The 26,625-nt window shown below is 35.0% G+C and overlaps 1 protein-coding gene across 3 annotated transcripts in view; it reads right to left on the bottom strand.

Moving 5' to 3' along the window:
* The window catches only part of SKAP2 (src kinase associated phosphoprotein 2), a 274,043-nt gene that overhangs the window by 51,274 nt on the left and 196,144 nt on the right, over nucleotides 1–26,625 (bottom strand). For all 3 annotated transcript variants that reach the window (XM_063667455.1, XM_054495186.2, XM_063667456.1), the window contains 5 exons: nucleotides 21,557–21,634; nucleotides 20,465–20,548; nucleotides 8,545–8,669; nucleotides 7,615–7,678; nucleotides 7,123–7,260 (listed from right to left, as the gene is read on the bottom strand). In XM_063667455.1, the coding sequence (XP_063523525.1) occupies nucleotides 7,123–7,260; nucleotides 7,615–7,678; nucleotides 8,545–8,669; nucleotides 20,465–20,548; nucleotides 21,557–21,634 (489 nt within the window). The remainder of the gene's footprint in view (nucleotides 1–7,122; nucleotides 7,261–7,614; nucleotides 7,679–8,544; nucleotides 8,670–20,464; nucleotides 20,549–21,556; nucleotides 21,635–26,625) is intronic.

Below are 26,625 nucleotides of genomic sequence, written 5' to 3'. Positions count from 1 at the left end.
GGTAAAAATGAAATAGGAAGAAAATGAAAGGAAGAAAATTTTACAAAAGGCCAGAAGAAAGTAAATAAAAAGAAGGATCTCTTTTTTGTTTTAAAACTTTTATATGTACATGTATATTTAAAAATAGGCAAAAAAAGGAACAAAAAGATTCATATCAAACTGTTAACAATGTTTACGTAGGGTAGGGAGTGACTTCCTATTTTTATTTTATTTCATTTCATTTCATTTTATTTTTGAGATGAAGTCTCGCTCTGTCGCCAGGCTGGAGTGCAGTGGCATTATCTCGGCTCACTGAAGCCTCCACCTCCCAGATTCAAGCAATTCTCCTGCCTCAGCACCCCAAGTAGCTGGGACTACAGGCGCGTGCCACCACGCCCAGCTGATTTTTGTATTTTTAGTAGAGACGGGGTTTCACCATGTTGGCCAGGATGGTGTCAATCTCTTGACCTCGTGATCCGCCCACCTCGGCCTCCCAAAGTGCTGGGATTACAGGCATGCGCCACTGCACCCAGCCCCACTTTTTTATTTTATGCACATCAGGAATATTTAAGCTTATTCCAGTAAGCATGTATTGTTTGTAAATAAGGATTTAAAAATTAAGACTTAGTAGCTAGTGAAATGGCTCATGCCTGTAATCCCAGCACTTTGGGAGGATGAAGCAGAAGGATCACTTGAAGCTGGGAGTTCAAAACCAGCCTGGTCAACATAGTAAGACTCCATTTCTACAAAATTAAAAATTAAAAAATTAGTCAAGCATGGTGACGCATGCCTGTAGTCCCAGCTACTTAAGAGGCTAAGGCAGGAGAAACACTTGAGGAGTTTGAAGCTGCAGTGAGCCATGACTGCACCACTGCACTCCAGCCTGGGCAACAGAGCGAGACCCTATCTTTAAAAAGAAAAAAAAAAGAAATCTAAGACTTAGCAATAACGAAAGGGAAGTGAACAAATAATATAAAATAATCACACAGTGTGGCTTGTTGTGAAGTACATTAAAGTGAGCTCCTCTTCACGGATCCACTTGGAGGGCTGCCTCCAAGACTTCCCGTCTAACTCCAGGGGCAGCGATCATCTCAATCCTATTAGCCTCTTCAAAGTCCAGGTCCAAAAAGATAGAGAAGTCACATAAAAGGGTTTCCACTTCTCCTAAAGCCACTCGTCAAATTCCAGACAGCCCTGGAATTGCTCAGCCTTGCATTCCCCCAGCATGCCTGACTCCCTTTACAGACAGTCCAATCCCACACCCACAGGTCTTTTCCTTAAGCCTCAAAAGAACGACCCTATCAGAATAGGATAAATCAAGTATTCACACATTTACAAGGTATTTTTAGAAACCTCTTCCTTCCAAGATAGTAGCTCATGAAAATAGAGAAAATGCTTCCTTCATTTTTTATCTTCCTGGCTTGCTCATTTTTACAAGATGGATAGAACTTCAATACTACCCCTTGAAGGAAACGTGATAGGCAAGTCCAGCTGATCTCTTAAAACCTAGAAACATTCTATGTAATCCTAGTTTCATGTATGTAAGAAAACCTATGTTGTGTCCATAAAAATGAATTAACTCATATGGAGCTTAGGTTATGAATCTTTATAATTCAAGTGATATGAATAAAAAAGTGATAAACCAAAAGCTGTCTATTACATCCCTGTGGCTAGAGTTTTTCAACCTCAGCACTATTGACATTTAGGCCAGATAATTCTTTGCTGTGGGGGCTGCCCTGTGCATTGCAGGTCGTTTAGCAGCATCCTTGGCCCTTACCCACCACATATCTGTAACATACACACACACACACACACACGCACACACACACACACACATATCCTAGTTATGATAACCAAAAATGTCTCCAGGCATTGCCAAATGTACTCTGGGGTCAATATCTTCCCTGGCTGGGAACCACTGATGTAGCTCCAATTTGCAAAAATGAGTCATTTTATCTCACCACCAATGGAAATATATGTTTTGTGTGCACACAGGTATTTTGGGTTTAGTATGTGTTAAGCCATCTCTTGTAATGAAAAGAATTTGCAATGCCAATGGCAACATAGAGAAAAGCTACAAGACAGGCAGAACTGTATTCCAAAGCTTCATATTATATTATGAAACAACATAAAGAATACTATAAACAAATATTCAGCAAAGACACATTTATATCCAGCAAAGATACAAATAATATTATGTGTGTAGTGACCCTATTTTATGAATGATTTCATTTTTTTTTAATAACTTCAGATAACCCTCTCAGCAGATTTTAGAGCTGAAACCATCTGTATTAGTCTGTTCTCACTCTGCTAATAAAGACATACCCAAGACTGGCTAATTTATAAAGGAAACAGGTTTAATTGACTCACAGTTTAACATGGTTAGCGAGGCCTGAGGAAACTTACAATCATGGCGGAAGGGGAAGCAAACATGTCCTTCTTCACATGGCAGCATCAAGAAGAATGAGTGCCCAGCAAAGCGGGGAGCCCCTTATAAAACCATCAGATCTCATGAGAGCTAACTCTCTATCAGGAGAACTGGATAGGGGACACCGCCCCCATCATTCAATTATCTCCACCTGGTCCCTCCCAGGACACATGGGGATTTTATGGGTACTACAATTCAAGATGAAATTTGGGTGGGGACACAGCCAAACCATATCACCATCCAAAAATTCAACTCTAATCTAGTTATCTACTTGGGAAAAAATATTCCCACAATATCACCACATTGATAACTTCACCATTCAGTACCTAGTTTAAGAAAAAATAATGTTAGCAGGCTGCTTAGACTAACAATATTAAAATACTGAATATATGTGGTTCTGTGAAAATTAATTGACATCCTTCCATTGCATTCCAAAGAAGAAAGGAGAAAAATTGTTTGGTGAAGTCAGGATCTACTATCACTTAAAACAATGTTAATACCACAGACTGCAGGGTCCCCTGTAACCCTGATATTAACTTAGTAATATGAGTGATAATTATTCAGGAGGAAAATAAAGCCAAAATGTATTTTGGGGGCCTATAACCACTTATTGATTAAATTAGCATTTGTGTCCATTTGCTGTAAACTACTTCAAATTAAAGTACCCAAACACTGTTCTTTTTTATGTATATATAATAGTCTCATGGAAAAAAATTATAGGTACATTTTACTTTATGTTCCATTTTAGATGCAGATAGTTGGACTGAATAAATTTAAAATGTAATTGAATGGCCAAAGGATAAAAATATCCTTTTCTGAATCAGAATAGTTCAATCTGTCATTGTAATTTAAAAAAAAAAATGAATTCACACTTAAAAAAAAATAGGTTAATGGAATAGAAATTTGTCTTCCTGTTTTATGTTGCCCTCTCTCCTCCAGCCCACTTGCCAGAAGACATTTCAAGTGCAATTCCTCTGAAAGCTACAGACTTAATAAGTTAATGGATGGTTACCATTCTTGTTACTAGGCTGATTCTATTCAGTTTAGATCTAGAAAAATCTTTTTGTTGTTGTTTCTGCACAATTTCTTGCCATTAAAGAAAAAAAATCAAGTGACATAGTAGAAGAGAAGAGCAAACAGGGTTGGTTTCTGCAGCAATTTCACGAGTATTATTTTCCCCTTTTGAGATTCAAAATGAGACAAAGACACTCCTCTGTATTTCTAATGAAAAAGTGAGCAATAAATTTACAAACCTGTGCTAAGCCAAATGAACTCATTACCATGTTATGAAACAGTTTAACACATTTTGATCAATATATTAGCTGCACAAACACAAATATGCTATAGTATTATTACAATGTAAGCAAATCTGACTGGCCTATGCTAATAAGCAATAAGACATAAAAGATGTAAAAGGATTAGGATATTTGAAGAAAAGCCAAATACCTTTAATACTCCCCAGAAATGGCATTCTCGCAACTCTTTCGTACATATGTATAAATCCCTTAAACACAAAGAAGTCTTACAAATTTATTCCTATTCTTTTACGAAGTTAGTTAAAAATAAATGAACAAGAAATTAAAGAGAAGGTACTGTAAGAACAAGAAATTAAAGAGAAGGTACGATTTAGATTCCTGTAGAATTATAAACATTTTTCAAGGGATATTTTGCAACGCAATTTTTTTTTTTTTTTTTTTTTTTTTTTTTTTTTTTTGAGACACAGTCTCACTCTGTTGCTCAGGCTGGAGTGTAGTGGCTCAATCTTGGTTCACTGCAGCCTCCGCCTCCTGGGTTCAAGTGATTCTCCTGCCTCAGCCTCCTGAACAGCTGGGATTACAGGCACCTGCCACCATGCCTGGCTAATTTTTTTTTTTTTTTTTTTTGTATTTTTAGTAGAGACGGGGTTTCACCATGTTGGCCAGGCTCGTTTCGAACTCCTGACCTCAAGTGATCCACCCAACTCGGCCTCCTAAAGTGCTAGGATTACAGGCGTGAGCCACTGCCCCTGGCCCAATGCAATTTTTAAAACAACGTTTTCTTCTTACCCTTGAAACTTAAAACACTGCAGGTTTATTTCATAGTTTTTAAAAAATACACTTATTAGAGTAAGAGCTTTCGTTTCTCAGAAAAAGAGCTTTGTGATTTAAAGTGGCATGCTAAATGCTTAGATTTCTCTTCAAATACATTTGTATACCTCATCTTTCAACTAAGAGGATTAGTTTTCAACAATGCATAATTGACAGAAAATTGTGTTGAAATTGTAGTATTATTTAATTCTGGGAATTCAGCCAGTCAGATATCAGAGATACATAGTTCTTTGTACAGAACTGGAAAAATATCAACAGTATGTAAATGTGCTTACTGCTCTTCCATTGTTCTAACTCCTCTACCAAAATTATATTCAAATTTCACAGAAGTGAAAACAATAAGCTTAATTCTTGTCCTGAAAGAGAGACAATTTTTTTAATTGTCTTTTTAAAAAAGTTACCTTCCTAGTTTCAGATATTTAATCAAACAAAACCTCTAACTCTGAGACACCTTTAGGGCCTTTACTAGAAAAATCCCCTCTGTAGCCGTTGGCACAAACTTGACAAACCTGCTGAACCTTGCAGATGTTAAAGCAGCTCTCAGTTCCATTGGGGAAGAAAGGGAAACTAGACATTCCACAGCTGCCTACAACAGCTTCCTTCCCAGGGGCACAGTTGCAGGCTCCATCAAGCTCAATAACTTTGCAGAGCAACTGGGATCCCAAGCAGGGGAAAAGAAATTCCAGGGCAGCTTAAATTTCTCCCAGTACCACAGCAAGAAGTAACACTACTTAAAAAGTAACCAGCTACTTCCAACAATTATGTGGGGGGGGGCGGGGGGGGGAGGCGGGCAAGGAAGAAGGAAGAATAATATCTCTAGTAAGAAAAAATAAAAGATGTTTCATATTTTTAAAATTTCAAGCTACTTAGATCTTCCTTAGGTCTTTGTTATGAAAATAACTATGAGTATTTGGTCTTTATTCCTGAACAATTTTTTTTTCTTTAGGGGTGGGGAGAGAACAGCCAAGTTGAAAAAATACAGAACTTAACAGTTATTTCAACAATTGTAATGTAACACATTCATTGCAGGGTTTTAAAAGGATGTAATAGCAGTAATATCGTGTTTAAATGTATTCCACTCTTTCACTTTATGAGTATACATTCTCACAAGTTCTTTTAAACATTTTTAAATACTAAAATAATTGTATTAATGATATGGTGTGACTAAAAACAAGCAGCCAGGGAATATTCTTCCCTACTTGAGGATAATTGATGCTACAGCAGATGCCACTTCCTTAGGGTAAACCAGAAAGGAAGGGGTTAATAAACATGTAGCTCCACTAAATAACTGAAATACACAGATCACTATTCCTCATAAAATTATACTTTTATACTAATCTTCTGGGGTAGTAAAATACAATATGTAGATGCATACATAGTTTTTATACCTTAAATTTATAATATTGTTAAAATTATTACTTTTTACTTGGTTAGAAAACCATTACTGTACCACCACGTAAGCACTTGCAAGAATTCACAAGATACAATAATAAAACAAAAATGATGGTGATGTTACAATTAATTGTGGGATGAAGCACTATGCTGAGAGCCTTCCATAAATAACTTCACCTACCCCTCCCAATGACATTATTTCCATTTTATAAATGAAGAAATTAACTTATAAAGTCACTAAGCTAGCAAATGGTACAGCCAGAATTCAAATTTTTTTATTCTAAAGTCCATACTCTTGTTATTATGCTGTATTGTCTTGAAAATGACATTTGCATATTAATCTGGAACATTTTAAGTATTTTTGAAATCAGTTTTAAAGGTTTAACATTACATCATTAAATTGTTATATTCAGAGCAAAATGGCCTCTCTACATGAGATGTACTAGTTAAATTTTGCTTATATTGCTTATAATACCTTTTTCTTCTCTAACTACTGATTTTTTAATAGCCAAGAAAGCTCATTTCAACCTAGAGTATTAGTAATACAATTTCCTAAGTGTTTTCATATGTTTCCTAAATTTCAGATGTCTATCTTTTTATTTTAGATTGATCCTCATGGCCACAAGTCAAGTAGCTAATAGACAATTAATTTTATGTTATATAACAGACAGGCATGTAAACACTAAACTAGGTCTGAGCATTTGGAATAAGAAAACTTTTTAATTCCATATTGATGCTAAAATATCAACAGGAAGACTTGAAGCCTCAAAAGGCCTTTGTTTACAGTTCAACAACATTCCTCTAAGACAATGCAATATACTACAAGCAAGGAGAAATACAAGGCAGAAGTTGATAACATATGGGGTGTGCATAGAACTTCTGGTTAATGGAAAGTTCCAAGATGTTTAAATAAAAAACGATGTGTTGAGTTGGTGGAAAAAACTGTAAGGCAAGTCAATTTTTTAATTAAAAAATTATGTAGCATAAACAATGCTGATGAGCCAAAAGTCCCAAGAGATTAATATTGTATCTGCTTCATTTTAATGTTTCATTCACTTTTCATAAGTTACATCTACTCACTTGAAATATCTCAAGCAGAACCCTTTTTGTAAAATAGAGTTTTGAAGATATTCTTTGTCCTTGTTCTCAATAGGTCACCATTTTCTACTCAATTTGAGGACAAATCGCACACACATAGCCCTAAAATCTTTAAATGAATCACCAGAAAGTAAATACCTGGAAGTTCTTCATAAATTTCATCATCTATTGGTTGACTGCTTGTTGGCAGATTGCTTATTGGTAGAGGATGATCAACATCATCATATAATTCTCCTCTCTCATCATAATCCTCAGGAATAATATCAGATTCCATATCTATAAAACACATTTCATGAAGTAAATTTTAAAAGAATGCAGAAGATACTTTTAAAACTATACTTTATAAATAAATGCAGCCCTACAAAGTAACAACAATATTGTTATATGTTATATCCTTAACTAAAAACATGTTTAAAAATTGTTTTGTAAATATGTGAATTTTAAAGTAAGCCAATTGGTATATAGAAAAGATACTGTTTAAAATCTGAAGTGAGTGGTCTGTATTAATAACAGTCACATTCGAGTTGGTCATTCTCACAGAGTCAATAAGCTTTTGTATACGAAAACCCAAACTACTCTGTTATTTAGTATTTAAAGACTGTGATAACTTGTTCAATTGATTTATCTTACCTTGCAATACAAATTTCAGCTGCTGTACCCATTCTTCAGCATCTTTGGGAGAAGCTGCTGTAAACTAATATAAAACAAACAATAAGAATGAAAATCACCACAGTAGAAATGAAAGGTATGTTGTATTCTTACCATTTCTTTAAGACTATTAGTAATTCTTTTCATGTCTAGTGGAACTTTTCTTGCAAGGATGCTTCTTAAAATGTACAGTTAATTTTGACAAATTTATGCAATTGAAGCAGAGGATGATGAATTTCAAACTCTGATCAGCAGCTGGCAGCTGTGCAGGAAAAAAAGCTGCTTCTCTTCATCAATGTCAAAGACAGAACTGATGAACAAAATTTGCCCTTGACAATTAGAAGACACCCATGAATTTCTTTAGACTGCTGGATACAGTTTTCTTAAAAATGTTCTTGTCAGATTCCAACACACTACCTGACAACTTAATTAACTGGCTTTCAACTGCAATCTCAGATATTTAAAACTTATTAAACATACATTCCATATTGATGCCTAGCTGATAGCTATTGAATTGCAGAGCTGATGTGTACCTTTACCTTCATTTTCTCCCACACTCCTAAGCAATACAATATGTATTATCACTGTGATATTTTTCTTTTGATAATTTTACTCTTTCTGCTATGTAATTCTTTTGGAAGATCACCTAGTTCTATTAGTTATAAATGCAACATGTGAAGTAATTGATAAATTATATATTCTCTTTATCTTTTTCAAGAAGATAGTGTTTGAACCAATCTGAAATTTTTAAAAAATTCCTCTTACATGAATGTTCAATGCATAATGTATTTAAACACCAGTATTTTTACTATTGTTAACATGTCAAGGAAAGTATTAATCAAATGTTAATGTCTATAAATGAAATCAAAACATTTTATCAACTTAATTTCAAGGCAACATAAAAACTACAACCTGATATATACGTTTATCAGGAGCAGAAATTTCAAAACAGCAATCTTTCTTTCCATCCTTTCTTAGAGCGTTATTCATTCTGACACTGTAGCCATCTATTGCAAATTCACCTTTCTGTTGTTTGTCTGTTGAAGATAAAACCAGTTAGAATTTCATTTACTAAGTATTAATGCTCAATTATCTTTTATTTAAAATTTCTTCGTCAATTCTTGGAAATAACATTTTTTGGTCATATTGCTTTAGTAATATAATGCTTAGGTAATGTTTTTAGAAATCATTTTTAATTCTGAAACATGGAAGTATTAGGGATGATTGGACTTACAAGGAGGTCTGCAGATCATGGTCTTATTCAGAAGGAAGTATGGAAACACGACACTCTAGCGTAGGGAAAATTCAGGAACTAGAACATAGAACTTGCTAGACAAACCCACCACAAACCTGTGGCTCTTTCAGATTTAGTAGGCCAGCGGGAAGATCTGTCCAGCTGAAAACTTGTTGGGCTTTATTTATTGTTATCTCCTTTCACCTACCCCTCCCCAGCACCACCACCAAAAAGAAGCTTCTAAAACAAAAGTTTTCTTTAAAAAAGGTCTCCTAACTTAGTACAAATTTATCTCTAACCTTACAAAGCAAACCAAAATTAAACTAAACTACTCATTATGAAAAAGATATGAAGGAAAAAAAACTATGTGGATAAAGAAGAGTGGTAAAGCAAGTACAGAAGCATTAGTTACCGAAAAAAGAGGGAAAGTTTCTTATCCAGTCAGTGAACAGTTGAACTAGTAAAGCACATTTGAATCTCACATGATAAAGAGGCAAAAGATGATTAGAGCTTTGGTCAGATATTATTTTAAAGACAAGTAAAGTGCGAATATAACAAAGGACTTAATATTCTGAAACTGAAAATAAAATTAGTCAACCTTCCTACTTCACCCAGTTATACCATTTTGATAGAAAAACTATACAGCTATAGGTTTATTTCCTAGATTAACAAACAATATTAAAACCATGAGTAGGGACAAACTCTTTTACTGAGCTCAGGGCAAATACAGAAATGCTTTCATGTTGTGGGGTGTGCTTTCTCAGTTCAGTGTACCAATAAAAGATATATCTCCTTTTCTTAAATACACAAGTTAAATGCCTAAAGTAACTAACATACATTAGGTCATAGAGATTATATCTTGTTCAAAATATCAAACGAGAAAAAAAATCTCAGTTCCTGGGAAACTCTAATCACATTTAGTCATAATTTACATCTCTCTGAATGTCTAAAGAAACAACCAAAGTTTATTTCATGAAAAAATTCTACAATAAACTCTATGTTTTTCACAAAAACTATACAGTACTTTAAAGATTAGAGCAGCATTTCCCAAAGATATTAATAGGTTTCTGTGATCAAATCAATTTGGGAAATGTTTTGCTGAATTAAACAGAGTTAAGCGGTTTTGTTAGTTCAGGCCTTCTTGGGGCCCTTAGTACATTTACATACTAATTAAACTTCTAAAAGAAAAATTTAGTATGTAGCATTTCCAAAAATTATTTGTCCGTGGAATCATTTTTCACAGAATATTTTATGGTACTCCCAGGATATATTTTGTAAGACACCTAACTAGGAAACTATTGGGAAAAAAGTATTAAAATGATAAATGGTTAACCATGGTTGGTTCTTGTAAATTCTCAAAAAAAGACTAAATAATTCACTCACTCATTTGACAAACTGATACCGAGCACTTGAAACCAGCAGGCAGCATTATAGGTTTGCTGAGATAAAAGCTAGAACACCTTATCAGACCTTTCGCACCACCTTCCCAATGATCTACTAAATTGCAAAAGGAACTTAATGTTCACTACGAAAAGTGGAAGTAATGTGAGGCAAAATATGAAAGCTATATCGGACAATTTTGAGAGATTTCCTTAAACTCTCCAGAAGAAAGAGAATTTTCAGGGACCAGATTTAGAGGAAAGCTGCTCCCTTGCTGCACAAGGGTTCAATCGCTCTACTCACTAGGTCCATCTGACCTAAAACCTATGCCTTCTACCTCCAATTTCGGTCTAAAATTCTCATCAATGTAACTTGAATGGAGGTGGAAATGCATGAGGAGTGGGAGTCTATACCTGGAGATGTAAAATCAGCACTACAAAGATTTAGTTTGGAAGAGCTGAGGGGAACAGATCTTTCTGGGCCAGATTATCTAATAATCTAGAAATAAGACAATTAGGCAGCAAAATTAAGCAACCCCAACTTAGACTAGCAGATTCATTTTAGCCAAACCCCCTAGAAATATGCTATGGGGCTATGTATCAGAACTTCTGATACAGTCCAAGAGGAGGACAGTGTCAGCCTCTACTGAGATGAACCAGAGAGAAGCCACAAATCCAATTTATAGGTAAGCATCTCAGATTTTATAGACATGTACTTGTTCGAGGATAAGAAAAGAGGAACAGCAAATACAGATGCCATAAAATATTATGTAAAACAGAAACATAACATAGCACTTGAGAAGTAGAAAGCACAAGCAAAGTAGGAGAAATGGAAGTAAACTTTAGCCAACTGCTTTGCATATTTTATAAAAGTAAACACAGATTCTGAAAGAGATGAAAGATGAAACAATGTAACATAAAATAAAAAGAGGAAAGATTGAGACAAGTAGAAATTAAAATGAAACTGGCAAAATAAGGAACAAATATGCTGTATAGGGAAGTGGAAAATGCAGCAGCAAAACAAATGATGTATTAGAAGTGATAAAAAGTAGAACTAACATTGTGGAAAATCAGATCAGATATACCTTGAAAAGCTCACTCAGCAGATAGAAAATAAGAATAAAGGGATGGGGAAGGGACAAAAGGGAGTATGATAAATATGGAGGGAGGGCTGACAAAAATACAACATAAGAAAAATGGGTTTTCTGGAAGAAGAGTAATAAATAAATGCCAATAACCAAAGACATAATATAGCAAAAGAAAACTTCATTCCATCAAAGAAAGACCTAAATTTGCAGAACAAAAGGTGCTGTTGTTTAACCAAGTAAAAATAATAAAAAGAAACTAATATCTAGACCTATCCAACTGATTGTTTGTATTTGAGGATAAACAATTATATAAACATCCAAGTAGGGTAGGGATATGGGCCCAGAAAGGTTGAAGAGAACAGAGGAAACTCACAACTCTTTCTAATAGCTTTTGCAGAACCATAACCATGAAGTAACCATAGCTCCAATTAGCCAATACAGGACAGGAAGTTCAAGATGTGAAAGGGGCAGACATGGCTGTAAGACAACACTGTTTTTCTTTCACATTAGTTTCTCTTCTGGAGAGAGAAACTTCATCATTATATGGTAAGTCGTAAGAATTTACACATAGATTAGTTCCACAATGCTTTTTGGGATAGTTTCAAGGATATCTGTTAACAAAATTATCAAAAATAGTAAAATGCCAATCAAATTGGAAATAAAGCTATAAAGTCCATTTACCCACCATTGTGAAAGACTAATATTTTATCTAGGTAAACTTCACAAATAGCAAAAGCTTATTCCTTTAAGTGCCAAAACTTTTAAAAATGTTAATCATTGTGATGGAAAGCTTTCTAAAATATATACTTCCCTAACTTTTCAAACAAGTCTTTTAAACATAACATTGTTTTCTTAACATAGTATCATTTTGAGTATTAGTTTTTATAACACGTTGATGCCTTCAGAATTTTTGTGGTGTTTGTTCCTCTATTACATTTCTCTCAGCTTCTGTTTCACACTTTAACCTAACCTCTATCATGCTGTTTGAATGTAATGTCTACAGAACTGAAGGCTGCCAGGAAAAACTAGATAATGAAATCTATTATATCAGTAACTTAATTTTACACAATCCTAATTCAGCAGGTTCAAGGTAAAAAGCAGATGGCTCTGATTTCCTACAAAACAAAATGCATAAGGCTAATAAGAGCAATTTCCTTCTACTTTTTCACTGGCTTTTAGGTTTACAGCTGTGTTCTGGGGTTTTATTAAGCTGTCAAAAAGACAACTCACATTTACTGAGCTTCTATATGTCAAGAACTTAATAGAACATATCTCATATACACCTGGTAATAATTCTAAGCAATAGAAGAGACATATATTCCCAGCACTGATGGGAAAACAAACTTTAACCAATTTGCTCACGGTCACACAAATAGTAAACAGTAAAAGCCAGGACCCTAGGAAAGTCTGGTTCTAAAGTCTTGCTTTTTCAGCCATTTCACACTGTTTTCTAAAAAGGTGTTTCTCAAAGTATATTTTAAGAATCACCTATGTTAGAATCATCTTGGACGCCTGTTAACAGAATTGGCTACCACTCTGCACTTGCTATATAGGAATCTCTGTGGGTGAGTCTAGGAAACCAAATTTTTAGCAAGCACCCCAGGTGATTTTGATACATATTACAACCACTGTCCTCAATACAACGTGAAATATACAAAATCACAGTAGAGAAGATAAATGTTATTTTGCATTTCGTCCTACAACTTAGGTCAAACTTTCTCAGCATTCTTTATGGGTTCCTCTACCTCTGCCTATCTCTTAAAAAGCTATGATGCGTTGTTCTAAGTCTTGCTCTCTTCTTATATTACACTTTCCCTGGGCAATCTCATCTAATTCCAAGAATTAAATTCCTATCAATATACTTGTGACTCATTATTCTCTACTTTTAGTTCATTTTAAAAACTGTATATCCAAATCTTCATCTGCTCCCTATGTATGTTTCATTTCTCAAATGTCCTATAGGCTCATTGAATAGAAAGTGCCCACAATGGAGATCATCTTATCCCCACTCCCAACACTTGTGATGCCAACAACTGTGCTATTTCTTGTTGTATCCCCCATCTCAATAAAATGGCACCTCCATTAATTCAAGCTCCCAAACCAGAAAACTGGGCACCATTTTTTATTTTGCCCTTACCTTCACCAACTGCCCCAACGTTACCCCCTACACTCCAATGCCACCTACCAAAATCTAAACAGACCTTCTATTTTTCTGGCAAATATACTTGTTTTTTCTCTTCTTCATTGGCTCTCAGAAAAATATGCTTAAAACACCAACCACTCTCATACCATTTTAAATATAGCATAAATATTGCAACCAAATAATTCCAAATCTTTTAGCATCCCTACAAGTTATGGACATTTATTATTTGGGGCTCCCCAGCATCCATGCATCTTTCCTATTTTAATTCCAAGATTGTCAGGGATAGGGCTTAGTTTTCCACCACAGAAGCTGGAGGGAGGTGGATTTTCCCTGTTCCAACTTAATCAAAGTGGATGCTCCAGACTGGAACCTAAATCTCAAGTAAGTAACAAAAGGATCAAAAGAGGGTTCAGAATCCATTCTGGTGGCAATGGCATTCACTGATTAATGGCAGTGCACAGTGGCAACATCACATGTCCTGGCTTGGCAAGGCCCAAGCCAGCAGTGTGTCCCAATAAGATTTTTCATGGATTATGCTCAAGATCCAGCCCCCTTACCTACCTTAGTTCTTGCCTGCTTGCTGAGCCTGTGTGTAGCATTCTTAGCAATTCTGAGAGCTGATATTTTCCTAATAATTTCCCTTTCTGCATAAACAAAGTTGGTTTCCGATGCTTATACCAAAACACTAACTTGGCACAAATGGCTAGCAAACAAAAATATGAAATGTGTTCAGCAATATCTACTACTTATATTTAAGAAGGCCTTTTCCCCTCAGTGAATAACTTATGTTATTTCCACAAGTATTAATACTCATTAGTAGGGAAAAGAAAAATATGCCCATCAATACTAGACCTTGCCACTAAATTTTATCAAACTGATTAGCAAGATGTTCCAGCTCCTCAGTTAAAGATATATGAACATTCTCCTTTGGTTTATACAGCTTGCAGATGCCAATGGTAAATCAGTCACTTGAAATACATCTCTGGGTCACTTCTATATTTGTGTAGAAGTGAGACTAGATATCAAACCAACAACATTCATGGTCATCAGACCCTTAGTAAAACTTAGTTTGTACCTGACTATTTCTGCATGTTGATGAAATCCTACTAAACATCAGATGTACATTTTAACTTCTATATACTGTTAGAGGGTCTCTTAGCCATAAAGGCAGAAAATAAAGGCATAGCTTTAATTTAATGTTTGTAATCCCAGCTACTCAGAAGGCTGAGGCAGAAGAATTGCTTGAACCCAGGAGGTGGAGGTTGCAGTGTGCTGAGATCATGCCACTGCACTCCAGCCTGGGCAACAGAGTAAGAACCCGTCTCAAAAAAAAAAAAGTTTATTGTGATAAGTTTTAAAGTTAATACTTTCATATCAAAGACCCAAAAGTCTATAAAATTGCAATAATTTCTGATAAAAGTAGAATTAATGGTTCCTATTTCTTAAGGAATAAAGATAACCTTCACATACCAGATGGAAACAGAATTGCAATTTAAATTTTTTAAATATCAGAATTCACTTATACATTTTACATATATCATCTTGATATAATTATAAAATTATGTAATTATAATTATAAAATGACAGAATTTGTTTCTGTCAAATGAATCAGAAGAAAAAAGGTAAGCTTTTATGGCTTTCTATTAAGTTGTTGTTACAAAACAACAGAACTTTTAATTATACAAATATAACTACTGTCACTTTAACATATTCAAAACAATATTAAAAGAAATATGATGCTTTTTCAACATCAAAATATATTTTATAATTTTCAAACTTCAAAGAGAACATATATGTCCTCTTTTTTTCCTATCAATGGTGAAGTTGTGGAGAAGGGGAGAACAGGGAGGTCAATTTCAATGAAAAATTTTATTTCTCTGCCAAGTTCTGAAAGTTTTGTTATCTTAAATTCTCCATATTAAGCCCAATTTTCTACTGACTTTTATTATATATTGAAAAGATATTACAATGAAAAAATTAAAACCATATGATGTAAGAAATAACCTTTGAATGACTTAGTACATCAGGGCTACTTGTAGCTCCCATTTACTAGACGGTGCTAGTGTATTCTTTAATCAGGTTTCAGCAAAAGCCCTGAGAGGAGGTACTAAGAACTGACAATCCCCTCCTTAAAAATGGGGAGAGACTAGGTTCATATCATAATGTTGATTCAAGATCATATAGAAGATAAACAGAAAAAAGGGAAAAAAAACACAATAGTTTAGAACAGGTTCCTAAATGGGCCATCACTTATGGGCACCTTGGAGGGGTTGGTAATAATCATCAAGTTGTAGAAAAAGCATAACTTTGGAGGCAGAGATATCTGCATTAAATCCTTGCTCTGCCTCTCAACAGCCCTGTGTTGACCTCTCTTGTTTAGACTACTTCGAAGTCCTGCTAAATGGTCCTGTTGACCCAGACTCTATCCATCCCAATCCATTCACCATAATCCTATTACAATTACTTCCTAAAAACCAAATCTGGTCATACAATCCTCTGCTTAAAGGTCATATTCAAAATAAAATCTTTAGCCAGGCCCTTATTCTCAGAAGGTTCTTATCAACCCGGTCTAATCCACTTATTTAGCCTTAAGTGCTCCCTCCCCTCACTCACTCTAAGCTCCAGCCTTCATTCCATCTTTGATCCCATCCACAGTCTTTCACAACTCAGAATCTCTGCTATTCCCTTACCTGGAAAGCCCATTTTACCCTTCTTCCCTGTCTTAGTCTGTTTATGCTGCTATAACACCCAAAACTGAGAAATTTATAAAAAATAGAAATTTATTTCTCACAGTGCTGGGAGCTGGGAAGTCCAAGATCAAGGCACCAGCAGGGTCAGTGCCTCGTGAGGGCTGCTCTCTGCTTCAAGATGCTATCTTGTTGCTGTATGCCATAGAAGAGTTGAATGCTGTACCGTCACATGGCGAAAAGGCAAAAGAGGGGTTCCACAGCTCTCTCCAGCCTTTTTTATAGAGACATATCCCATTCTTGAGGGTAAAGCCCTCATGCCTTAATCACCTCCCAAAAGCCCCAGCTCTTAATACAATATCCTTGGGAGTTAATTTCCAACATATGAATTTTGGAGTACACATACATTCACACCATAGCATTCAACCAACAAACTCCTACTCATTCTTTCAGGCCCAATGAAGTGTTCTCTCCACCAGGACATCTCCCCTAACTTCCCTAGGCCATTAGTTTTCCCTCCTTTGTGATCCAAAGATATCTTATTTAAATTACTTACTGTACTGCATTGAAATGGTCAGTTTACCTGCCCAGCTCCCTCCTCCAACCCCACAGTATCCTTCCCTCTCTCACTGATATCCACAAAACCCAAACTGTGAGCACCTCTAAGGATCTTTGGATCCTTAGTGCCTACTAGCTAACAAGTGCCTGAAAAAATATTTATCAAATTTAGAAAAAGAATGAGTAAGTGAATGAATGAATGAATGAATGAATGAATGACTTGAAGGACATCTGAACATCTAGGATCTAAGAATTTTGATGAATAAGACTCATGACAATCAAAGGAAAAGGAAGGAGATGAAAGGATGAATAAGATTTCATAAGGTGTTAAAATACATACTATATGTATTTGTTACTTAAGGGTCCCAAATGGCTATAAATAATAAATACAGACAATATTTATTGGTACAATGCTAAGTGCATTATTTACTCAACAGGTTGGAACTACTCTTTCTAAGCCACTACTATCTTGATAGGTCAATATGTTTTTTGGCACACACAATATGGTAGAAAATGTGAACTATGTATCTGTCAAACAGTAACAAAGCACACTTTAACCTAGTAAGTGGTGTCAACTCCTTCTGTGCCTCTATAATCCATTTATCTAAATCCTACTTAGTTGGAGGATTATAGTTCTCATATATCTAGATATGAGTTCTTCCCATTAGGTAAATGGTTCACACATACAGTAAACAAGGCTATAAAAAAATCTTATCTAATTTCACAAAAGAAAAAAATTATTTGACATATTTTCCTGGTAAGAAAAAGATATAAAGGAAGGAAATCGGGATCATGCCAAACAAGTAATTAAAAACTGTCTAAAGACAGATCTTTTTTTGGAGTTCCTTAAAAGAGAGGAACTGGCTAAGAATTTCTAAGGAAACCGCCAATAGAAAAAAGAACCACTAGAAACAAATCTAAAATTTCACTGGAAACAGGAGGCTGTAAAGTAAAAGGGAAAAATTTAAGGAAACACAAGCCACATCTTCAGACATCAACATGAAAAAGGAATGCTAAAATGGTAATTTTTTTAAAGTGGAAGTGTCAGAGGCATTTAAACCAGAGCAACTCTGTCTTGAATAGGGGCTGAGTAAAATAAGGCTTTGACCTATGGGGGCTGCATTCCCAGGAGGTTAGGCATTCTTAGTCACACGATGAGATAGGAGGTTGGCACAAGGTACAGATCACAAAGACCTTGCTGATAAAAGGATGCAGGAAAGCAACCGGCCAAAACCCACCAAAATCAAGATGGTGATGAAAATGACCTTTGGTTTTCCTCACTGCTCATTATATGCTAATTATAATGCATTAGCATGCTAAAAGACACTCCCACCAGTGCCATGATAGTTTACAAATGCCATGGCAACATCAGGAAGTTACCCTATATGGTTTAAAAAGGGGAGAAACCCTCAGTTCTGAGAATTGCCAACCCCAGTTCAGGAAAACTCATGAATAATCCACCGCCTGTTTAGCATATAATCAAGAAGTAACAATAAGTGTAAGCAGCTGAGCAGCCTATGCTCTGCTTTGCCTATGGAGTAGTGATTCTTTTGTTTCTTTACTTTCTTAATAAACTTGCTTTCACTTCCCTCTATGGATTGGCCTCAAATTCTTTCTTGCATGAGATCCAAGAACCCTTTCCTGGGGTCTGGATCAAGACCCCTTTCCAGTAACAGAAATGACAGAAAGGGCTAAATGGATCACAAAGTAGTTAAAATGCAAATTACAAACAATGTTACTACCATTAGGTCTCATCAAATAAGAATAAAAATGAACTCAGGAATTCAAGATTGCAGTAAGCTATGATGGCACCACTGCACTCCAGCTTGGGTGACAGAGTGAGGCCCCCGCATCTCTAAAAAGAAAAAAAAAAGGAATGTAACTAATATCTAAATAACTCTAACTAAAACGTTTTCATTTATATTAGTGTTTGAAGTAAATATTAACACGCTTTGGGTTTTGGGGAAACTCTTGCTAATCTTTGACCTAACCATTGTTATATGCCAGTCAGGACTAGAAATGGAGGAAACACTGACATTAGTATTCACTGATTCTTAAAGAAATTAGAAATGAGAAGCCTAATTGGATCAAAGTCACAAGGAACTGAAACCTCCCTCCCCTGGTCTGGTGAAAAAGAGGATATTTTGTGGAAGGTAGTATCTTGATCTAAATTCACAATATCATACAAAACTATATTTCTATGATCTATGATAATCGTAACTGAACTTGGACTCTAAATTTTCTGACCTACTTCACTACTGACCCTTAGCAGAAGAAAGATGCTTGTTTATAGCTGTTTACAGTTTACACTTCACTGATGCCATTACTACATTTGAACATACTGTCAATTAGTGATGGAATGCAAACTAGCTACTTAATTAATTAATTTGTTAATCTCATTAGCCAAAAGGTAAGAACAACTTCCAGCATTATGTAAGTATTTCAGACTTATCTGAATTACGACAATCTTACCTGTATGTTTTTAGAACAGGGGAAAAAAACTCTAAATACTATAAATAATGTCAAATAAAACATAAATTTCCAAACAACATTGATAACAACTCCATAGGAAAGCGTACATTCAGTGATACTTTTGCCTTTTTCTTCTTAAAGTGTCCTTTCTGGAAATGAACATTATCTATTTTGATACAACCTTTACTTTATAATATTCAACTCCTAGCCTGTTTTCCCTAGAATAAAACAAAACTCAGAAAGCTTACAATCTTTAAATTTCATTATTTGGTGGCTTTATTTGTTCAAATAACAAACTTAAAATTACGTGAACTACAACTGAGAGATTAATTAACAACGAAGTTATAAAATGAACCCTATTATTTCTAAATTAACGTAGTGGCGATAGTGGTTAAGAACATGGACTCTAACCACATTCTCTAGGTTAAAATCCCAAATTTGAGCTGGGTGCACCTGTGCACCTGTAATCCCAGCTACCTGGGAGACTGAGACAGGAAGATCACTTGAGCCCAGGAGTTTGAAGCTGTAGGGTGTGATGACTGCACCTGTCAACAGTCACGGCTCTCCAGCCCAGGCACCAAGACAAGACCCTGTTTCTAAAAACAAAGGAAAAAAAAAAATTCCTAGATCTGCCATTTTCCAACTCTGTGACCTTGAACAAGTCGCTTAACCTCTCTGTTCTGTTTTCCTAAAAGTCAAATTAATGGTGCTAATAATAGTACTTACAGAGTTGTTGTGAGCTAAACAAGTTAACATAGCTAACGTACTTAGACAAAGTGCTTAGAATGGTGCCCAGTATATAGTAAATTCTATGTACATGTTTGCTGTTATTCCTTAAATCTGTAAAGGGAGCTCAGAAAGGTGCTGTTCATATTTAATTTTATCTAATTTTATTTTAAAATATTTAAGAAAAATAATCTATTTTCTGCCATTGAAACTCTCACAACCCTATGTTCTTAACTTTTCCAGAAATTCTACAACAGTAGGCTGGATAATAAATATTCCCTAAGGTGAAAGGCCACACAGATTAAAGTTATTTAACTCTCTTTTCTAATTCAATACAACACAATTGTTTTAGCTCTGAGGGCATTCTGGTATTTGGAGCATTTGTCAAATAATGAAATGAATCATAAATTAGTCAGATTATAATTGTTATAATTCTCAGCTATTATTTGTTTGTCTTCAGTTTACTTTGTACCCAAAAGAGGGGGAAGGGATGGCCAAAAAATTCTTATGCAATAGTAGTTGATATAATTGAACACCAACATTACCTTTATCACTTCCATAATAATAGAATACTGTTTTACTGAGAGCACACCACCGTTTCTGCCATTCAAATCCCAGAAAGCTGTGATCTGCAATAAAGAGGGGAAAATGTAAGGCCATTTCCTTACTGTAAAAGAAAAAGTTAATTAATATGATTTCTAAGATTCCTCTGAGCTCTAACATTGTGTGACTAATTTGTATCTTCTTTTCCAAGAGACAAAAAACCAAACAACAACAAACCAACAAAGCTAAAGGGAATAAAGTAAAGTAGCTATGGGGCTGCCATACTTATGGGATCAACAGCATGGCTAACAAAGTTTTCTGACAGGGACAGTCAAAAAGGCATCTGACTATACAATCTTGAGATAATTGATCCATCTGGGTCTCATTTTCTCATCTGTTATAAAAAGAAGGGGAGGAGCTAACCTAGATTATTTCTGTTATCTCTTTCAGTTTTAAAATTCAGCTAAGAAAGCTAAGAAAAGCAAAATGAAATATAAATAGAAAGGCCCAAAGGGACTACAAGAGAGATAAGCAGAATGGTAATGAAAAGACTGTCTGCTTTTCATTTCTCATATTGTAAAACCACCTCCATATTTCATTTCCATTAAATATAGGTGTTGAAAGAGTGAGACCATATGGTCAACTCCCAATTATCATAGCCAATGGAGAGGAACACTGAAATGAATAATAGAAAATGGCAGACAAAATGCCAGGCTTGATCTGAACCATGGTGCATGCCAGTTTGGGCACAGGAGAACCTGCTGCTCAGCCCAGTGAGATACTGGTGAGAAATCCCACCTTTGAGAATACAGTCATGGCCTGCAGCTTTCCTTTGAGAGGCAGGAAACAGCTCCTGAGTCATTTACAAATAACCAAGGTTGACAACTAAAAACCTAACCTAATGTTTTCGTATTAAAAATTATTTAAAGCTAAGAGCTATATTTTGTGGTTTGGATAATGTCATCCAGATTTTCTTACAATCTTTAAACTCTTTAATCACCTAAAAGGAATACTGCCTCCACATGTATACTACAAACATGTTCTATCTAAGGATGAAACTATTTTTACATTTTTCATTAGAACCTTAAGTTTACCTTTTCTGCGTTTTTCAAGGTAGCCAGCCTTTAGAACAAAAGGAAGGTCTTGTGCTGCAATTGGAGGAAACTGGGCTCCTATAAGAAGTTGGGGAGAGAAAAAAAAACAGCAGTGGGTAATCCATTTCAGAAAAAACAAGTGCCAGATCTCATTAGATTCAGTGTGCTTTTAATTACTGAAATTGTTTAAATCTAAGTCTATTAGCCTTGTTTCAGATCCATTCCCAAGATTAATCCCCTCTATTCCTCCTAAAAGTCTCAAAAGTTGAAAAAAAAAAAAAAAAGTTCTCTACTCCTATGTTAATATAGCCTCCCAAAATACAGGACTGAGAAACTATTATAAAAAAATGCAATAAATCCCTGAAAGACAGGTTAAGAATTTCAAATAAATCATAGCTTCTTTATATTTATATTGAGTTAATTCTTTAAAAATTTCAGTACATATTGACTCTTACCTGCATAATCCCTATTCCTACCAACTAAAACATAAAATGCTTTTCCCCTAGAATCAAATGCTGAAACTTGTTTCTCTGAGCCCACAGCAAATATTCTCTGTGTTTGTATTCAGAGAAATCTTACGGACATTCCACTGAGTGAGTATGCTTTAGGTTTTTATAGGGCATTTAAGAGTCTAAAACTAGATAGATCTGCTAAAACTATTATAAACAAATACCGGATCCCTAAAAAAAGTTTTTAAATCAAGCAAAAGTTAAGTTGATTAGAAATTGTATATTCACGGTCATGGATTATAGGTTATTCAATTTTACAGGTGTTCAATATTTTTATAAACTTCATTAGAAATATAATAGTTATCTGCCGGGCGCAGTGGCTCATGCTTGTAATCCCAGCACTTTTGGAGGCCGAGGCGGGAGGATCACTTGAGGACAGGAGTTCGAGACCAGCCTGGCCAACATAGTGAAACCCGGTCTCTACTAAAACTACAAAATAAATTAGCCGGGCATGGTGGCGGGTGCCTGTAATCCCAGCTCCTTGGGAGCTGACGCAGGAGAATTGCTCGAACCCAGGAGGCAGAGGTTGCAGTGAGCCAAGATCACGCCATTGCAATCAAGCCTGGGAAAAAAAAAAGAAAAAAAAGAAAACAGAAAAGAAAAGAAATATAATAGTTATCCTCAGCATTTTACTAGAACTCTAGCAAGTGAAAACAACCAATCAAAAGAAAGTTTGTATGGAATACATCCAGTGGAAATAGTTTCAGTACAGCTTAGGATAGAAAATGTGTTTGAGTACAAACATGTAATTAGAATGAATAAGATCTAGTATTTGATAGCACAACAGAGTGACCATAGTCAACAATAATTTATTGTACATTTTAAAATAACTAAGTGGCCGGGTGCAATGGCTCATGCCTACAATCCCAGCACTTTGGGAGGCTAAGGAAGGAGGGTCGCTTGAGCCCAGGAGTTTGACACCAGCTTGGGAAACACAATGAGACCCCCATCTCTACGAAAAATTTAGAAATAAAAATAACTGGGTGTAGTGGTATATGCGCCTGCAGTCTCAGCCAGTGGAGATGGAGGGTAGAGGTTGGGGGAAGGGGATCTGAGGTGGGAGGATCTCCCAAGAGGTCAAGGCTGCAGTGAGCCATGATCGTGCCACTGTGCTCCAGCCTGGGTAATAGAGTGAGACCCTGTCTCTAAATAAATAAATGAATAAAATGAAATAACTAAACAAATATAATTGGATTCTTTGCAACACAAAGAAAGAATAAGTGGTTGAGGTGATGGATACCTCATTTATCCTGATGTGATTATCATGCATTGTATGCCTGTATCAAAACATATAATATGCCCCATAAATTTGCCTATTATGTACCCACAAAAATTAAAAATTAAAAAAAAGAATGGGTTTGATAGGAAGTTTATTATATACAAACTCATCACCTAATTTTACCAGTTTTTTTTTTTAATACCATGGGGATCACAGTAGTGATAAAGTCATGGATATTTTTTCTTAAGAAATAAAGCTTAAAATTAAAGCACTAATTTCAGCTCCTTGGTGGATCAATTTCACCCAGTAAACAACACAGAATCATTAAAACATATTTAAAATAGAGCCCTGATTTTGAAATGTATATGAAATTTTAGGGAAAGTCAGTGTACATATTTTAATAGCTGCTCAATAAATGTATTCAGTTTATTTTTTTCAAAATAAACTTGGTACATATAAAGGTATAAATTATTTATTATAGTATTTTGTACATAAAACAAAAATTACAAACAGAAATCTTATCTATGTAAACAAGTCCTGGTCAACCACTAAACTAAAGTGGATAACTGTGGTATGATTTGGTCTCATTAAGGGGTAGTCCCACAACCCTCTCACTTCCATTGGGCATAATAAATGCTCTTTACATAAGGAATGGATGTTCACAAAATCTTAAGAAGAAAAGTTAAATTATTCTGAAAAGAAATGGGTACCTTTAGCATAGCTTTCAACTCTAAAATGTTACTGGTCAAAAAGGAGACAGAGAGAGATGGGAAGAAGGGAGAGGGGAGAGGAAGTGGGGGGAAAAGGAAAAGGAGAAGGGAAATTAGAATTTACTAGCGTTCAATATACACATAGCCTGAGTCTTTTGCTTTAAGAAAAATGTTGACTAAATTTCCACCTGATACATCACAATAAAATGTGATGTTATAAGCAATACTTGTTCTGAATTCTAAATTCATGTTTCTAATATAAAATCTTTAATTTCTTCCCTGGGGAGTGGGGGAGTACATTTTTTTTAACTGAAATTTCATTTTTCTAAACCTTTATTGCTGTTTGTCCAATACCCAGGATTTGCTTAATAGCCATGTGAATTCTTTAAAACACAAAAGTACACTAATAGCAATCCCTGTAAATACTTTAGATTTTTAAATTTTCAGAAGAACCATTTGGTTTGTATATCACCATGAGCATATGGACAATATTTTCCGATGGCAGGGATGGAAAATCTGTTATAATATATAAAAAAGTAGTAATTTCCTTTTAAAAAAATATGAATTCTCACATCATTTAGACCTCATATCACTATACCTACAATGATTAACGCTACTGACATTTAGGAAGATTCAGATTGGTACAAAGAAACAAGACTATAAAAATACAGGCATAATGATACATGAAGAAAAGGAAATTAAGGCTAATGTAAGCCTATCTGCCAGGCAACAACAAAGAGCTGCCACATGTTTACCATACACCGCAATTACGTTATCTCACTATGCAACACAGCCAATTATACAACATTCCGGTGAATTCACAATCATATTCTCAGCTTCACTATTAAAATTCAAACCTTGTCCTAAAAAAAAGTTTTGCACTGGGTTTTAGTCCTTTGCACATAGTAGGCATTCAGTAAATGTTAGCTTTCATTACCTATTACAGTTAAATATTGTTATATGTTACTATAACTGTAACTACTAGTTCAAGTGAATGGATGCTAATGTAAATATAAGACTATGTTGCTCAGAGAAAGTTAATCGGAAATGAAAGACAGGAAAAAGCATGATTCAGCAACTATACAAGTTAAGCATTGTAGCTACTTCTAAAGCAGTTAAAAGATTTCCCTTTACTTAAGTGAAAGTGGTTAATGAAAAAAGTATATCCTAAGGGGAGAACAAAAATTAACCCATATGTTAGGGACTAGACTATGCTACAGGAATTTATTACATGGGCTTGCTTAAGTGGCCACAAACTTTCAGTGCCTGAAAAAGTAAGGTATATACTGAGAAAGACTCGTTTTCCTTTTATAAAATGAGTACGTATTTCTTATATGATAATCCTACTTTTCTAAAGCAGCTCAAAATATTAGACATTAAAATCAACACCCTACAAGGACAACTGAGCAAGGAATGGGTCTTCTTCCAACGTGCAATTTGAGAATCTGAAGCATTCAAAATGGTAACAAGGTCACAATGAATTCAAATAAACAAGTATCAAGTGCCTATATTCCCAGCAATTCGGGGAAAAAGGCAATAGTGAAATCCAAATTTCCCTATAGTTAGGTTGATATATTATTCATAAGGTAACTGATTCTAAAAGATAACTCAAGAATTCTAGAATGTGCCTTAAAGCTTTTGCCTTAAAAACAAACAGTGTATATTGTAGACATAGTACAGCAAGCTTCAGGTATGGATACTAGAATTTTAAAAGCAGAGAAGAGATACAAAGTATAAAAATTGATAACAAATTACCTTAAAACTAAGGTATTACTCACTCTTGGTGATTTTATTAAACTATTACTTTATCTTTTTTTTTCTTGAATCTAGGATGAAAAACACTGGAATGTTCAAATGCCTGTAATATACTTAAGAAATAAGTTTTATGTTAACAATTAAAAATAATTATTTCAAAAAGAAAAATAGTAGTTACTTCAATTTCAGAGAAAAATATGAAGTCTGTGGTAGGAAGTATCATTTAGTGACATTTCAGGTGTTAGTTTGGTCAGGTCTAAATCCAGTCTTGGCATTAACAGGGTAGACAATTGCATTACTGTATTTAGGACAAAGAAAAGTAGAAAAATGTGTCTAGATCACAGAAGCTTCACTCAGAAGACAAGGCCTAGAACAGCATGCAAGTCCCTTGAGTAGGCAAGCGAATGGGGGTGAGAGAGAGAGTTGGGGGAGAGAGAGAAAGAGCTAGAGTTGAGGAGAATGGGAGGTCTAATGGTCCTTTCTTTTTTATTTAGATTTCTCAAATCTAAATGAACAAATGTTGATTCACAATTTTGTCCAGCATTGGGTGTCTCAACACACTATATTCCAGGGTCTTCCCTAACATTGATGTGTCTCCTAATAGACTCCTGCCTGATACATGTTACACATACACACACACACACACACAAACACACACACACTATATCCCAGTCTGATACCTCTTTAAATGAATTAATTTTTCTAAGACAGTATGAGACATCATTACCAAAGTGCAATGATTCAGAGACATTTTCAAAATAGACATGTTTTTATTATCATTTTTATTTTTTGATATGCAACTTTGGTGATCAATTTAAATGCTAGACTTCTAAGGAATCCAAAGTCTTATTTTTACTATTTTATCATCACTAAATC

Source organism: Pongo pygmaeus, chromosome 6 (genome assembly GCF_028885625.2).
Source record: "Pongo pygmaeus isolate AG05252 chromosome 6, NHGRI_mPonPyg2-v2.0_pri, whole genome shotgun sequence".
Taxonomy (NCBI): Eukaryota; Metazoa; Chordata; class Mammalia; order Primates; family Hominidae; genus Pongo; species Pongo pygmaeus.
The sequence above is the reverse complement of the archived record's forward strand: the minus strand, read 5'-3'. Positions and strand labels throughout refer to the sequence as shown.